Source organism: Neoarius graeffei, chromosome 24 (assembly GCF_027579695.1).
Source record: "Neoarius graeffei isolate fNeoGra1 chromosome 24, fNeoGra1.pri, whole genome shotgun sequence".
In the NCBI taxonomy this organism is placed as follows: Eukaryota; Metazoa; Chordata; class Actinopteri; order Siluriformes; family Ariidae; genus Neoarius; species Neoarius graeffei.
In genome coordinates, this window is record NC_083592.1 from 22732776 (window position 1) to 22750583 (window position 17808).

Genomic DNA, 17808 nt, shown 5'->3' on the forward strand with positions numbered 1-17808 from the left:
TACGGCCCGTACTGACGTCTACGTATGCCCCTGCCCCTAGGAACCCCCCACCCCCCCGCATCTTCCAGGGGCAGACTGTGTTCACTGTGAATCGCCTGCTTGACTCCCGCCGGGTCCGCGGCGGGTTGCAATACCTGGTGGACTGGGAGGGCTATGGTCCTGAGGAGCGCTGCTGGGTTCCTGCTCGGGATGTCCTTGATAAAGAACTATGTCGGGACTTCCATTCGGCCCATCCGGATCGCCCTGGGAACGTCAGGAGACGCTCCTAGAGGGGGGGGTCCTGTTAGGACTAGGACTGTTTTGGCCTCTAGAGGCCGCTGTTATTTCCTTTTCATGTCGTGTTTATTTTGGCCTCTAGAGGCCGCCACTGTTCCTGTGTCTTGTGTTTGTGTTAATTGCCTAATTATCTTCACCTGTGTCCTTAATTAGTTTGTCTATTTATACCCCTGAGTTCAGTCCTCTTGTCACGGAGTCTTTGTGCTGTTATGTTTATCTCCAGTTTCCTTTGTACTGTGTTTTTTGATCTTCTTAGCTTTTGTATTTTTGCACTTTGCTTTTCTTTTGGATTATACTCTTTGGTTTTTTTTGTCTTTTGTTTTGCCCTGTATATAGTGTATATAGTTTAAATAAACCTTTTGATTCTTTTTCTACTTCCGCCTCACGCCTCTGCATTTGAGTCATCCCCCTGGTGGCCTAGTGGGGGTTTGCTGGATTATCACACCAACGAACCAGGTTCGAATCCCAGCAAAACCCTAACATGACAACTGTCTGACTTTGGCAGAACAGAGGAACTAGGAGCAGGCTTCAGAACAGGTGTGTTCTTTTTATTTTCACACTTTTCAGTGACTGGTAATCGACACACAAACACACACGATGGGGTGTCACAGCTTTCTTTCTCGTACCTGGCTGTCTGAAAGATACACAGAGACAAAGGTTAATAGACAGCCAGTAATTACACACAGGTGCACCTCATCACATGTTACCTCCTGGTTCAACCTGACCCCTCACCATTCACAACAGCTCGATAATGCCCCTGCTGCCACAGACCCCACCACCCGACTCAGGCTGAGGAGCCGTCCAGACTGCAGCTAACTCCCCCCGGCAGGAGAGGTAATTTGCCACCACCATCTGTGCCCCTGGCCTGTGGACCACCTCAAATTTAAAGGGCTGAATGGGCGAGATACCAATGAATGTTCCACAGGGTGAAGGCCATGGACCAACGGTAACATCAATGAGCATTCCTCTCGCTGGGTTACGAGGTAGGCCTAACAACAACAATGCTTCAACAAACAGTGTGATAAATGGTGATTTTGGACATACACTTCATCATGCCCATGGATATGCGGAAACATCAACGACGAGCCTGGACATTCCTCTCGCTGGGTTACGAGGTAACAACATCAATGCTCCAAACACTGTAGATAACGCTGATCTCATAGAGTCTTCGGAACTTTCCTCATGTAAACGTAACACTCTGAGAACAACAGCCGCGGCTTTAAAGCAAAACAAACTGTTTCAGACTGTAAACCATGCCGCTGTAATATGGAATAAGAAAACAAAACCTAAGGGCATCTTCGGCGGACATTTAAACATATGCAGCAGCATCCCAAAATTGAACAACTTGAGCATTTACTGATGGACTCAAATCTGGACTATCTGTGTCTCTCTGAAACATGGCTAACTCCAGCAACTCCCGTAGCTGTATTCAATGTTCCAGGCTATAAGACGTTTAGAAGAGATAGGAATAAGGGGAAGGGTGGTGGGGTTTTGATTTATGTAAGGGAGAAAATACAATGCAAGCAAATAGACATTCATGTTGAAAATTGAGTGTGTAGGGGTTAGTGTCTCACTGTCACCTGAAATGTCTTTCGCTATACTTGCAGTTTATCGAACACTAAATGCTTCAAATGATTTCTTTGACAGCATTTTCTCTGTTCTTAAACAACTTGAAGGGAAAGTAATCCTGCTAATGGGTGACTTTAACCTAAACTGGCTTGATAATGCACGCAGGAAGAAGATAAAGAGCATTGCCAGTGCCTTTCAGCTGACACAAATGATTAGTAAACTCACAAGAATTACGAAATCGTCACAAACATTATTAGACTTAGTTTTTACCAATAAACCAGATAGGATTATTAAAACTTATAACTTAGTCACTGGTCTGTCAGATCACAATCTCATACTGACTGCCAGGTCACAACACTATATCCTCCATTCCAAATAAAAATCTAAAATTAGTTGAGCATGACCTAAAGCAGGTACAATGGAATTAAATTATTGGAAGTAAATCATGTGAACACTCATGCAATGACTTGGTAACAGCCTATAAAGATGTATTACTAAAACACACTAAAAACACTGACACAGAAACCAAAATCAAAACAAAATCTCCCCTGGTTTAACAATGACCTCTGGGACCTAATGAAGAAAAGAGATGCTGCCTTAAAAACGTTTTTAAAATCAAGGTTGGTTACCGATAACTTAAATTTTAAAAGTTTAAGAAATAAAGTTGTAACACAGCTCAGAAAGGCAAAAGCAAATTTTTTCCTTGACATCATAAGAGATGCAAAAGGAAATAGCAAAAAACTATGGAAACACATTGACAAACTTCTTGGAAAGGAAAATCGCAAGTGTGGTAAATTAGAACTCAAAATAAACAGTAGTATTGTAGATACTTGGCTGTTGCAACTCATTTTAACGATTGTTTTATAAACTCTGTGCAACAGCTAGGTCAGATATTTGGAAAAATAAGCACCTCACAAATACCCATTAGCGCTACATCCTCATTAACCTTGGCACCCACAAATGAGTCAAAGGTTGCAAAGGTTTTATCTACACTTACAAATAGTAAAGCAAAAGATATCTATGGAATGGACACTGCCTTGATAAAAAAACATAAAAAATACATAATTACCCCTTTGACTAAATTGGTAAACCAATCTTTTGATGAATGCATCTTCCCTAGTGTATTTAAAAATGCCATAGTGACACCTGTGTTTAAAGCAGGTAATGCACAAGAAGTATGCAACTATCGACCTATTAGTATTCTCCCAGCCCTTTCAAAAATATTTGAAAGGGTAGTTGTTGAACAATTAACAGACCATCTTGATTATAACAGCCTTTTACATCCAATGCAATTTGGCTTCATGAAAAAGCACGCCACAGAAACTGCCTGTTGCTATTTCATTGAGAAAATAAAAAATTATCTTGATCAAGGAGGGGTGGTGGGAGCAGTCTTCCTTGATTGTCACAAGGCTTTCGATACAGTCAACCACGAGAAACTATTAAATAAACTAGTTAATTATGATCTGTCTGTTGACACACAAAAATGGATTAAATCTTATCTTAGTGATCGTTACCAGTGTGTGCGGGTTAATAGTGCACTTTCCTCATCCAAGGCATGTGAAATGGGGGTGCCACAGAGGTCTATTTTGGGGCCATTGCTGTTTAGTATTTACATTAACGACCTCCCACTTGTATGTGACTGAGTTAATATTGTAATGTATGCAGATGATACTGTATTGTATGTGCACGGTAATAATGCATCTGAGGTTGCAACTATGCTTTCAAATGAAATGAAAAGGGTTGGAGAATGGCTGCATAGCTCCTGTCTTGTCTTAAACACTGATAAAACGGTATCCATGTTCTTTACAAGCAAAACCAAAATCAGAAACTATCCTGAAATCACAATCAACGGGCAAGCCATAAAGAATGTAACTGAGTTTAAATACCTAGGCATCACTCTTGACCCGACTCTTAGTTTTAAATCTCATGTAAAAAAAACCTCAGTAACACACTGAAGTTCAATCTATCAAATTTCAGATACATACGCAACTCTCTCACTACTGATGCATCTAGTTTATACTTAAATGCAATGATTATGTCTCATTTTCTATACTGCATCACAAGTTGGTCACAAGCCTGCAAAATGGTATTAAGACCCCTCAGCTCAATTTACAAAAGTGCCATAAAGATCCATGCCAGGAGAAAATGTCTTACCACCACTGTCTTGTGCTTCGTAAATCTAACATATTGAGCCTTGAAAACCTAATTAGGCATGCAAATCTCTGCCTGCTTTTTAAAATTATACATAATGATGCACCACCACCTTTGAAACAATTTATTTCTTTATGCTCAGAGGTATCAACACGTACCACTAGATCAGTGTCGAGGGGGGAATGTAATGTCCCACTACGAAAGACTACATTTGGCAAATCATCTTTTTCTTCTGTAGCCACAAATCAGTGGAATAACCTCCCAACAGAATTAATATCCTGTACAAATTTTAAGTCTTTTTCACATTTGACAAAGAAATGGATATTATCAACTCAATTATGCACACATGGATAGAAAAGGATAGTTAGGGCATTTTATTGAATGGTATGTGTGTGTGTGGTGGGGGGGTATGCAGATCTTGCACTTTTTAGTGTGTTTGTGGGTGTGTGGGATTGTGAGGGATGGGAGAGTCCTGTGTGTGCGTGGGGGGGGGAGTGTTTTTTTTTTTAAACTCTTATCTTATGCTTGTGTATGACTATTCGGTGTGGGAGGGTATAACCTACTGAAATGTGAAGTTTTGGTGGTTTGGAGAGCATGTCTTGCACGCTCTCTCTCTCTTTATCGAGGTTGGAGTGGTAAAACTTATACTCTATGTAAAGAGGGGGTAGTGGGATGGGATAATGCATATTTGCACTGGCTTGCACATTCCTTTGCACATTTTGTTTAACTTATGGTGTGTGTGCGCGCGCGTGTGTGATTGTGAAAAATGACGCTGCTATGTATGCTTTATGAGGCTATCCACTTCTATTTTACTGGTCTAAACCACTACAAATTGCTCTAATGACAGATTTGGTGACATCTTTTTTATTGCATCCACCTGCCAAAGGGACTACAGGCAGAAATTAGCATGTACTGCTATAATCTGGTACAGACATCTGTCTTTACCACAAGGATAATGTTTAATTTGTACACTGTCCCTTTTAAAAATAAAATAAACTCTAAACACATTGGCATCCTTCATGTGGTGGAGCTACTGGAGCAGGGCATAGTTGGAACAGAGGGTGAATGGGCATCCTAACAGGTAGTATCAGAGAGTGAGGACCACCCACTTGATGGCCAGACACTCCTTTTCTATAGTGCTGTACTTTGACTCTCGCATGGAGAGCTTGCAGCTGATGGACAGCACTGGACGCTCCTCCCCTTCCACCAACTGGGACAAAATGGCCCCCAGCCCTCTGTCCAACATGTAGGTCTGTCAAACAAAAAGGAGAGAAAAGTCAGGAGAATGCAACAGCAGGCCCCCCACACAAAACCGCCTTTACCTGAGCAAAACCTTGTTCGCACGGGTCCATCCACTGGACTGGATCTGGTGCCCCCTTTTTAGTGACGTCAGTCAGCAGGCTGGTGACAGTCAAAAAGTTAGGGATGAACCACCAATAATAGCCAGCCAGCCTCAGGAACTGCCTCACCCCCTTTTTGGTCTTAGGTTTTGGGCAGGCGATAATCGCTGCAGTCTTATCAATTTGGGTCACACCTGCCTATAACCCAAGTGAAAGCCCAGTTACTGTACTTCCACCCATACATTTGCACAGTTTTTCAGGTTTGCTGTGAGCCCAGTGTGCCTCATTGACCTCAGGACTGCCCTGAGATGTTGTAGATGCCACTCCCAATCATTACTATAAATGATTGCCATCTAAGTAATCCACCGCATACGCATTGTCAAGTCAAGTCAAGTTTGTTTGTATAGCGCTTTTAACAATAGACATTGTCCCAAAGCAGCTTTACAGAATCTGAATGACCCAAGAGCCAATTTTTTCCCTAATCTATCCCCAATGAGCAAGCCCATGGTGAGTGTGGCAAGGAAAAACTCCCCCAGACGACACGAGGAAGAAACCTCGAGAGGAACCAGACCCAAAAGGGTCCGATTCCTCACCTGGACAACAACAGACAACATGACTATAACATTAACAGTTTTAACATGAAGTCAGTTTCCTTGATGTTATAACTCTTCATGAATGGAAACTTGAGTGCAAAACTGTTCATGACAATGACAGTCCTGAAGTTAGCAAGTCAACTGTAGTCCTCAGCCATAAAAGCATTACTGTAAGTGTCCAGAGCATCTTCCAAGTGTGACTTCCAACTGTCCATATGGGGCCATCCTCCACAGAAGCGATGTGATGAGACTCCAACCAGACATAGGGCATCAGGATGGATCAGGCAGGTCTGAGGAGCATTAGAGGTCATCACCTCGATCCCAGGATTGACATGTAACTCAGAGGGACAGATTGGGGGGGAGAAAACACAGGTTGTTAGGTATGCCCAATGTCACCTGAATAAGTAGGTACAGTATACATTTTGTGCTGAGTACAAGCAGGGACTCTGGCAAAACTAACTATGACAGCGTAACTAAAAGGGGAGAGCCAGAAGGTAACACAGGCATGAAGATGCCCCAGGACATAAAGCAGCAGCCACTACACTATCAACAAACTCGAGTGAGCAAGCGAGTGGGGGACTGACAGCATCCATACATCCCAGTTTACCAAAACACTCCAGATCTACACCTTTACCTCATAAACACCATTAACAAAGGGCTTGACTAAACAGATATGTTTTCAGCCTAGACTTAAATGCTGAGACTGTGTCTGATTCCTGAACACTACTTGGAAGGCTGTTCCATAACTGGGGCTTTGTAAGAAAAGGCTTTGGCCCCTGATGTAGCCTTCACTATACGAGGTACCAGCAGATAGCCTGCACCTTTTGATCTAAGTAGGTGTGGCGGGTCATAAAGGACCAGAAGTTCGCTCAGGTACTGTGGTGCAAGACCATTCAGTGCTTTAAAGGCCAATAGTAGTATTTTATAATCAATACAAAATTTGATTGGGAGCCACGCAGTGTGGACTGGCTAGTGGCCTAGTGGTAGCGTGTCCGCCTCTCAATCGGGAGAACAACATTTGGTGCATTATGAAGCACAAAATACAACAAAGGAGACCCCAAACTATTGAGCAACTGAAACTGTATATCAGGCAAGAATATTTCTCTTTCAAAATTACAGCAGTTGGTCTCCTCAGTTCCCAAACATTTACAGAGTGTTGTTAAAAGTAGAGGTGATGTAACACAGTGGTAAATGTGCCCCGTCCCTACTTTTTTGAACTGTGGTGCTGACATCAAATTCAAAATGAGTATATATATATTTTCAAAAAACAATAAAATTTCTCAGTTTCAATATTTGATATGTTGTCTTTGTATTATTTTCAATGAAATATAGGGTTTCCATGATTTGCAGATGATCATATTCTGTTTTTCATTTACGTTTTACACAGTGTCCGAAATTTATGGAATTGGGTTGTACATATTACACCTTTTGGTAGTTCTGATATACATATATTTATAAAATCTTACATGCAACTGTTATATATTCTATTCTATTATGTATACAAATCATTGTAAATCACTATCTATATGTAATATAGATCATTTTTATTGTTTCCAGCTTTCTCACACAATGTTTTGTAAATTTATTCTATTATTCTATGAAATGACTCTAAATTGACCGTAGGTGTGAATGTGAGTGTGAATGGTTGTCTGTGTCTATGTGTCAGCCCTGTGATGACCTGGCGATTTGTCCAGGGTGTACCCCGCCTTTCGCCCGTAGTCAGCTGGGATAGGCTCCAGCTTGCCTGCGACCCTGTAGAAGGATAAAGCGGCTAGAGATAATGAGATGAGATGAGATTATTCTATGAAATATCTGCATCAAATAGCTTTCAATTCATGACAAAGGGTACAAACTCCTTGTAGTGCTCTGAAACAGCCAGAGAATGAATGGTTTTCTGTAATCATGCACAGATCCCCCATGTCCAGCCCCACACCTCAACGTCGAGCTCCTCCTGGACCCCCTCGCCCTGGAGCTCGTGCTGCTCCTGGGCCTCCTGCTGCTGGAGCTCCACCTGTGCCCTCCAGACCTGGAGCCTCCCCAGACCCCCACACTGGCCCACCACCCCAAGTACCCTCACGTCCCAACCGCGCTCCTCCAGGAGTTCCCAGGTGAGTCCTATAGGAAATCACCTCAACTATATTGATGAAGACAGTAGTTCACCAAATTCATCCTGTCCGACATGTTAATTATACATTATAGATAATATAAAAATATAAAACCTGAGCATGTATTTTGTCGCTGATCAAAGGACACTACCAGTCAAAAGTTTCTTTACAGAAACGTACAGAAAAGCAGTTAAATACAAACCTTAAACCTCATTTTGAAGTTAAGGATTAATGATTTGCTGGTAGATCCTAATGAAGAATGGCTTATTGAAGGATACTTAAACCTATAGATAAAAGATTTATAGAAGGTACAAAATGAATGCAGAATTTTGCAGCTCTGTGGTTTCTGGGTAAAAAACTTGAAGAGATAAATATCCAAGATGCACATTTCATATCATATTCAAAAGGAGTTATATTTTTGTTACTTTTGATAATGAAGCAACATCTGTAAAACCGATCACAATAAATAACTTGTATGGTGCCTGGGAAAACCTGTTGGAAGTCTGTACCTCTCTGATATGTTGCAGCGGCCTAACCCAATCAGATCTACCAGATCGCAGCAGCAAAATTTACTGGTAAAACCTGTTGTTAAAACAAAGTGTGGTGAAGCAGCTTTTAGCTACTATGCAGTACAGCTATGGAACCAACTCCCAGAGGACATTAAAAATGCTCCTGCTGTTGGCAGCTTTAAATCTAGATTAAAGACCAAGCTGTTTTCAGATGCTTTCTGCTACCTGATAAATATCATCTTTACATGTTTTAAACTTTACTTAACTTTCACAGTCAAGTAAAGTTTAAAACATGTAAAGCTGATATTTATCAGTTAGCAGAAAGCATCTGAAAACAGCTTGGTCTTTAATCTAGATTTAAAGCTGCCAACAGCAGGAGCATTTTTAATGTCCTCTAGGAGTTGGTTCAGAATAGAACATAGAAGACATATCAAATGTTTAAACTGAGTAAATGTATCATTTAAAGAGAAAAATTAGGTGATTTTAAATTTCATGACAACAACACATCTCAAAAAAGTTGGGACAAGGCCATGTTTACCACTGTGAGACATCCCCTTTTCTCCTTACAACAGTCTGTAAACGTCTGGGGACTGAGGAGACAAGTTGCTCAAGTTTAGGGATAGGAATGTTAACCCATTCTTGTCTAATGTAGGATTCTAGTTGCTCAACTGTCTTAGGTCTTTTTTGTCGTATCTTCCATTTTATGATGCGCCAAATGTTTTCTATGGGTGAAAGATCTGGACTGCAGGCTGGCCAGTTCAGTGCCCGGACCCTTCTTCTATGCAGCCATGATGCTGTAATTGATGCAGTATGTGGTTTGGCATTGTCATGTTGGAAAATGCAAGGTCTTCCCTGAAAGAGACATCGTCTGGATGAGAGCATATGTTGCTCTAGAACCTGGATATACCTTTCAGCATTGATGGTGTCTTTCCAGACGTGTAAGCTGCCCATGCTACACGCACTAATGCAACCCCATAACATCAGAGATGCAGGCTTCTGAACTGAGCACTGATAACAACTTGGGTCGTCCTTCTCCTCTTTAGTCCGAATGACACAGCATCCCTGATTTCCATAAAAAACTTCAAATTTTGATTTGTCTGACCACAGAACAGTTTTCCACTTTGCCACAGTCCATTTTAAATGAGCCTTGGCTCAGAGAAGACGTCTGCGCTTCTGGATCGTGTTTAGATACGGCTTCTTCTTTGAACTATAGAGTTTTAGCTGGCAACGGCAGATGGCACGGTGAATTGTGTTCACAGATAATGTTCTCTGGAATTATTCCTGAGCCCATTTTGTGAATTCCAATACAGAAGCATGCCTGTATGCGATGCAGTGCCGTCTAAGGGCCTGAAGATCACAGGCACCCAGTATGGTTTTCCGGCCTTGACCCTTACGCACAGAGATTCTTCCAGATTCTCTGAATCTTTTGATGATATTATGCACTGTAGATGATGATATGTTTAAACTCTTTGCAATTTTACACTGTCAAACTCCTTTCTGATATTGCTCCACTATTTGTCGGCGCAGAATTAGGAGGGTTGGTGATCCTCTTCCCATCTTTACTTCTGAGAGCCGCTGCCACTCCAAGATGCTCTTTTTATACCCAGTCATGTTAATGACCTATTGCCAATTGACCTAATGAGTTGAAATTTGGTCCTCCAGCTGTTCCTTTTTTGTACCTTTAACTTTTCCAGCCTCTTATGCCGCTTTTCCACTACAAACGCGGCTGAGCCGTGCCGTGCTGAGTCGAGCTGAGTCGAGCTGAGCGGGGCTGTTGGAGTTGCATTTCGACTACAACCGCGCTGAACCGTGCTGGCTGGAAGTGGGTGGACACATTGGGTGGAGTTAGCGAAAGTGGGTGGACGTCACGTGATGTCGTTAAGCAGCGCAAACAGTGACATCAGTGACAGTGGCGGAACAAGTCAGAGCCGGGCCGGGGGCGGGGCAAATGACCGGGCCCTTTATTAAAGCTTATCATAACATCATTTTAGGCTACAAAATGTCCGCAACTGCGGTGTTTACCAATTTCAACACTACCGGGTGCAACTATGTTATTTAGTACATCAAGTCCTTCAAACGAACATGTAACTCAGAAACAAAAAACATTAGGGTACTGTACATGGCTCATAATAAAACATCAATAGCCTATACTGCGCACATTATTTGAAGGGCATACGAATGAGCGCTCAGAGGTTGCAACGGTGACAGGAAGAGTCAGAAATAAAAGGAGGGCGGTGCAAACCTCACTGAATGCACTGTGTTTACCAATTTCAATGTTATTTTGTACATTAAGTCCTTCAAACGAACATGTAACTCAGAAACAAAAAACATTAGGCGACATACTGTACATGGCTCATAATAAAACATCAATAGCCTACTGCGCGCATTATTTGAAGGGCATACGACGAGCCTTGCGCTCCGCGAACTCGTCCACGATGCTCTGTATGTCACTGATTCAGTGAGCTTTTAAGCGGTAGTCTCACGACCCGAATAGTAAACAATAAACATGGAGGACATGGAGTCGTTAGTGTTGCTGGTCTTGGTGCTGTGGCTTGTTGTCACCGACAACGCCAACAGATACTGGCAAGAGCGTATAGATGAGGCGAGGCGCATAAGGCTTCAGAAATTCTCGTAATTCGTAATTATTCTTCTTCCGGGTTTGCGGTGTTTACAGATCCCAGCGCGCTCGCGGGGCGTGTGTGGGCATGTGAGGACACGCCTCCTCACCAATCAGTGCACAGGGGAGTGTCTGCTCACGCCCCCAACCTCAGTCGGCACGGCTTGGCTCGCTTCAGCCCCACTCCAAAACGGTGCGAGTTTTAGGGGCTAAGCAGGGCTGAAACGAGCTGAGTCGTGCCGGTTTTTGGTAGTCGAAACGCGAGCCGTGTCGGGCTGAAGTGAGCTGAAGCGAGCTGAAGTGAGCTGAAAAAGGGTAGTGGAAAAGGGCCATTATTGCCCTTGTCCCAACTTTTTTGAGATGTGTTGCTGTCATGAAATTTCAAATGAGCCAATATTTGGCATGAAATTTCAAAATGTCTCACTTTCGACATTTGATATGTTGTCTATGTTCTATTGTGAATACAATATCAATTTTTGAGATTTGTAAATTATTGCATTCCATTTTTATTTACAATTTGTACTTTGTCCCAACTTTTTTGGAATCGGGGTTGTACTATAACTTTAATTGCGATTTACATACAAGAAGCCTTGTCTCGTGATTTTCGTTCTGGGTGCCCTTGGGAGCTGCTGTACGCTGATGACCTTGTACTTGCATCGGATTCCTTAGAGGGACTAGAGCAGAAATTGAGTTCTTGGAAAGCTGGAATGGAATCAAGAGGCCTCCGTGTTAACATGCAGAAGACTAAGGTCATGATCTCCGGACCAAACCTGGAAACACTGAAGGACTCTGGTGAACATCCTTGTGGTGTGTGCAGGAAGGGGGTCGGTGTTAATTCCATCTACTGCTCTGGCTGTGCCCACTGGATTCACAAAAAGTGTAGTGGTATCTGTGGCAGATTAAGGCCAAATCCCTCTTTCAAGTGCAACAGATGTCTTAGTAAAGCCCGTCCTATCGATTGCAGACCACTTGACTCCTTGACAGTCGATGACCATCATCTTGCAGTTGTCGATTCTTTTTGCTGTCTGGGAGATAGCATATCTGCGGGTGGTGGCTGTGAGGCTGCCACAATAACCAGAGTCAGAGCTGCCTGGGGAAAATCCAGGGAGCTGATGCCGATACTCTGCGCTAAGAGTCTGTCCTTGCACACCCGTGGCAAAGTCTACGATAGCTGTGTTAGGGGGGCCTTGCTTTATGCTTGTGAAAGCTGGCCCTTGAAAAAATCTGACCTGGCACATCTCCAGAGGAATGAGAGGGCCATGCTCCGTTGGATGTGTGCTATCAAGCCTACAAATAACATCAGTATACATGACCTCCGCCTGAGGCTAAACATAAAAAATCCTGATCTAGTCCTCAGGCAGAACCGTCTTAGATGGTTTGGCTATGTCCAGTGGAGTGTCTTGGACCAAGAAGATCTGTTTCCTCCAGGTGCTATGGATGTAGGACACATGGAAGGCCACGAAAGAGCTGGCAAGAGGTGTTGCGAGAAGATCTTAAGTTATCTGGACTAGATACCAGAGATGCTGCTAATCGCGATTTGTGGAGGGAAAGAATAAATACCATGTGCTGTGAAACCCGCATTTGGTGGAAACATTGACGTAAACGGATAGTGAGTGAGTGATATGTTCAGTAGAGAAACTTGTTTGTTTGTAAAAAATTCTCCATGTGAAGGGTTTTTCCAGGTTGCCATACTTGACTGTAGTCCATATTTTGTGTAATTCTCTGGAACTCAAAAAGACGATGTGCACTTGGTTCAACTTTACCACTCAATGAGCTTTCTTTGCATTCTTTGTGATTTCTTGTCACACAGCAAATTCCCCAGTGTTGAATTAACACTTTCAGAGTTCATTTGTGTCCAATTGGACACATATAAACACAGTAGGGTGTTAAATCAACACTCTGGGTGTTAATTCAACACTGGGGATTTTGCTGTGCATGTTACAGCTTACTATGCTATAGAAGTCAGTTTCTGTCTGAGCATGTTGATATTTTGCTGAGTTCAGAGAATTAATTTATGACACTTGCATATGGCCATAACTAGTTATGAGGACAATGAGGCCTGGAACTTGGCAGTTTGAGAATGTTTTATTATTTTTTACCTCTCATGTAGCCTCTAGTGGTTAAATTCAAGAAAAAAACGATGTTGTGGCAGCATGTAGCATACTATGCAAAACAACTTGCGTTCCAATACTATCCAGTCAGAAGTGATGATTGGTTCTCAACTAACCTCAGAGCAGCTGAGAAGACACTTAATGATTAGATTTGAATGATGAAAGAATAAGTAGGAATGGTGGTTGGGTATGAAACCATGCACTCATGCACACATTATGAAGCCACAAAAGAACAATATGCATAAGACCTACCATTTTGTGGACCTCCTCATTGGTCAATCATAGAAATTTTGAAAGAATAACCGGAGTCATACCCTCAGTCAGACTGAGGGTTGGCTAAAATGGAGAACAACAGCTAAAGGAATAAGCATCAACAGTTTTCCTTTATCTTGAGCATATCTCTATTTCTATAAAATCCCATTCTTTATTTCATCCCAGGTCTTTTTTGGGGAAATGCAAAATAAAAACATGATCTTACAAAACTGCTCATGTATTAACAAATGCTGGTGTAGGGTTATGAACATGCAATGACTTCAAAATGGTTCACAACACCAATGAAGGAAAACTAACAACACTGTCAATAATGATGTGCCATTGTGATATGAAGTGAAGGAGTTAAGGATTTGGAGTTGATTGTATAGAGTGTGACAGTAACAGGGGAAAGGGGAGAAGCAAAAAAGGAATCAAAGTAATCCTTTTCCTCAGTGTGAAAGGATCAGGGTACTGAAATCAGAGAGGGAATATAAGGAGGGAACTTTGTAGATCATCACTCTCTTCATCAAGATCACACTGTGTTACACAAAATGCTATACACTATTTGCAGTGAATTTCTTAGCCTGCAGATTTAAGCCAGCAAATTAATCCTGCTCATCTCAATTAGCCTTAATTACACATACACACAGCAGTTGCAATTCTTTTTCCACTACAAGTGTTTCGGCTACCAAATAATTATGTAAAATTCCACATGGCCACTCAACAGTTTTAACACTGTATTCTAAATATTTTTTGTTTAAACTTTACATAATGGGATATATCTAATTAAAAACATACCTTTAGGACAAAATTAAAAAGACAAATAAACAAATGATCATAGTCCATATTTTGTGTAATTCTCTGGAACTCAATAAGATGATGTGCACTTGGTTCAGCTTTACCAGTCAACGAGCTTTCTTTGCATTCTTTGTGATTTCTTGTCATGTTACAGCTTACTATGCTGTAGAAGTCAGTTTCTGTCTGAGCATGCTGATATTTTGCTGAGTTCAGAGAATTAATTTATGACACTTGCATATGGCCATAACTAGCTATGAAGACAATGAGGCCTGGAACTTGGCAGTTTTAGAATGTTTTATTATTTTTTACCTCTCATGTAGCCTCTAGTGGTTAAATTCAAGAAAGAAATAATGATGTAGTGGCAGAATGTAGCATACTATGTAGAAAAACTTGCATTCCAATACTATCCAGTCAGAAGTGATGATTGGTTCTCAATTAACCTCAGAGCAGTTGAGAAGACACTTAATGATTTAAACTAAACTCTCATTATGGTTATCTCTCACAAAACACTACCAAAGCATTCCTATGCTACCAGACTAACTTCTTGAGAGATATGCATCTGCTTATACAGTACCAGTCAAAAGTTTATATACCTCTACTCATTCATAGGTTTTTCTGTATTTTGACTATTTTCTACATTGTAGAACAATACTGAAGACATCAAAACTATGAAAAAACATATGGAATGTATGGAATTTTATGGTAAGCAAAAGTGTTAAAAACAAAATATATTTGATATTTTAGATTCTTCAAAGTAGCCACTGTTTACCTTGATGATGCTTTGCACACTATTTGCATTATCTTAACCAGCTTCATAAGGTAGTCACCTGGAATGATTTTCAATTGCAGGTGTTCCTCGTTAAAAGTTAATTAGTGCAATTTCTTGCCTTCTTAATGCATTTGAAATCAAACAGTTAATAGTAAATAATAAAAATACAGTAAATAGCCCTATTCCACAACTGTAATAATCCATATTATCTCAAGAACTGCTCAACTAAAGAAAGATAAATGACATCCATCATTACTTTAAGACATAACGTGTCTTTTAATTAATAAAAAATAAATAAAAAACATTGAATAAGAAGATGCGTTCAAACATTTAACTGGTACTGTACATATGACATAATTGAAGAAAAAATTAATCAGAAAATGAGCAGAATGTGTCATACACAGTATATTTCTGCATGTGGACCTCATTAAAGGGTACCTGCAGTGAAAAAAAAAAAACATAGCAGGGGCGTAGCTAGGATTTTTCAAAGGGGGGAGGGGGGCCACACACTGACTGGCAGCCTGAGTACATTATGTAACAAAAATAATTACCATTGCTAGTTTTAGGTAGCTTAGAAACCAGCTCTTCCATTATTGCTATTTCTTCCATGTTTTCTTGATGTTGTGTTCTAGAAACAGCACACTAAAACTTAGCTTCGAAGCCACAAAATGCAACTTTGATGGAAAAATATATAATAAATTGCTTACCTCTTTTCACATCGAAAGAAGGAGGAAAGTTTCGCTTGTTTTGACGTGGCGAATTATTAACACGAGGAAATACTCATAATTCGCAACTAAAAAGACTGCAGCTACACTGGCAGATTGACCATGCTTTCTAGTGCAGTCGTGTTGTGCTTGCGCAGAACTGTCAGTCCTGCGCGCCTTGACTCGTGCACCTGAAGGCACACCTCGAGCTGCGCGCATGCCTAACGAGCTCCGACACGTGCGCCTTTAACAAAGAACACCTGTCTTTCATCAACGAACTATGTTTGGGCTATTTAAGGACTGCGCCCATGCAAGGACGATGCAAAGTATTACACCACGTCTAGTGTGTCTTACTGAGCCTTGTTCCCTGTCCTTGTTGACCTCCTGGTTTTTCGACTCCTGTTTCTCGTCCCTTGATCTTGTATAGTTTTGCCTCTAATATTCTGTCCGTGCCTCGATTGACCTCCTGCCTGTTTCCTCAATTATGACTTTGCCTCCTGTTTTGGACTGTTTGCCTGTTGTGTGCATTTAATGCACTTTATGCTCATATCACACTGTGTATTATTTAACGTATCTGCACTTACATCCGCCTCTCCCACACACACTCTGACAAACTAGGTTTTTGCACCCAAACCACAGGAAGTTAAGGTGATAGAAACCCTAATGAGGCTGAGGTGACAATCTAGTTTAAAAAAAAAAAGTTAGAAAAATTACAGTGGGCGCTTTTCTAATATTCTTATGTGGCTATTGAAAAAAACGTATGGTCCAACAAAGCGGGAGTGGGGGGTGTCACGGGCACCCCAGGACACACACACCCCCAGCTACGCCTCTGCATAGGCTAGAAATATTACACATTTTGCACAAATGCATTTTGACTACCCTGTAGTGTCACACTGTGTCACAAAAAGCAGTGCTTTAAAAGTATTTTGTATTCCTGCTCGCTTAAGTTCTACTTCAGGATGCAGCCATATTGCCATTTTGTGGGCAGTATCAAAGGTCAGCATGACATAATATTGTTGATAGGTTTCCTGTATCTTGATTGGCTCACTGCTCCTGACACCGCAATATGACCAGATGTACAAAACGTTGAAAAATACTCGAGTGTGAAACTTATGGTTGTAAAAATATTAAACATGATAATAAGGGAAAGCATTTTTCTTTGTTCCAATGCCAAAAACTGAGCAACGTAAATGACTTGTTAAAACAGTTTCTACACAACTTGGGAACAAGTCAAACTTTAGAAACACTCTCCTTTGGTAGAAATTCTGTTGTTTCCAAGGACCATTTTGAGCCTGGTTGCTTTGAAAGGAATCTACAGGCCGAGCTCTTGGGCTGTGCAGGCTGCATTAGACTCCCATGTTATCCAATGTTGTTTTTTAAAAGGCAAATAAGTGCTGGATAAAAACCCATCTATCTTCATCTAACTTCAGATGGGTTAAATGCAGAGGAGGGAATTTTGCTATGCTTGAGCATACATGTAACAAATGTATGTTGCATTAAGCCTTACATTAAGCCAGAAGAATTAAGCCTTCTTCTTCTGCTTAATTTACTCACAAATGTATTAATTCCAGTTGAAAAGTAGATGCCAACCCAGCTACTGGATTTGGGATACTACGACATCCTGAACTATTTAGTATTTGGGACTGCTAAATACACTGGAGAGATGCTAAAAGCATACAAAAGTCAGATGCCTAACAATATTTCGAGGCAGGTTTCGCGCATGCCGGAATGTTCTGGGAAATATCAGATAAAGTAAAATACCTTATTATGAAAAAGGTAAGCTCAAATGTGGACTTCTAATAGTAATAAACAAGCCAGGGCCTAGATCTGGCATATTTTATGGTGTTTAGCCTTGTCTACATTATCAGTACATAAGTCTGTGAAGGTTCTCAGTCATCCAGGTCATGGTAAACCGTAGGTGCTCAAGAAGGCAACTGGACTTGCTTGAAATTCTTGAAGACATTTCACTTCTCATCTGAAAGGCTTCTTCAGTTCTGTCTGACTAGTGGGGAGT

General features: G+C 41.2%; 1 protein-coding gene across 1 annotated transcript in view; it reads left to right on the forward strand.

Annotated features, from left to right (window-relative positions):
* dnm1b (dynamin 1b) overlaps window positions 1–17808 on the forward strand; it is a 135396-nt gene that overhangs the window by 82184 nt on the left and 35404 nt on the right. The window contains exon 9 of the mRNA XM_060907122.1: window positions 7840–8037. Coding sequence (XP_060763105.1) covers window positions 7840–8037 — 198 coding nt within the window. The remainder of the gene's footprint in view (window positions 1–7839; window positions 8038–17808) is intronic.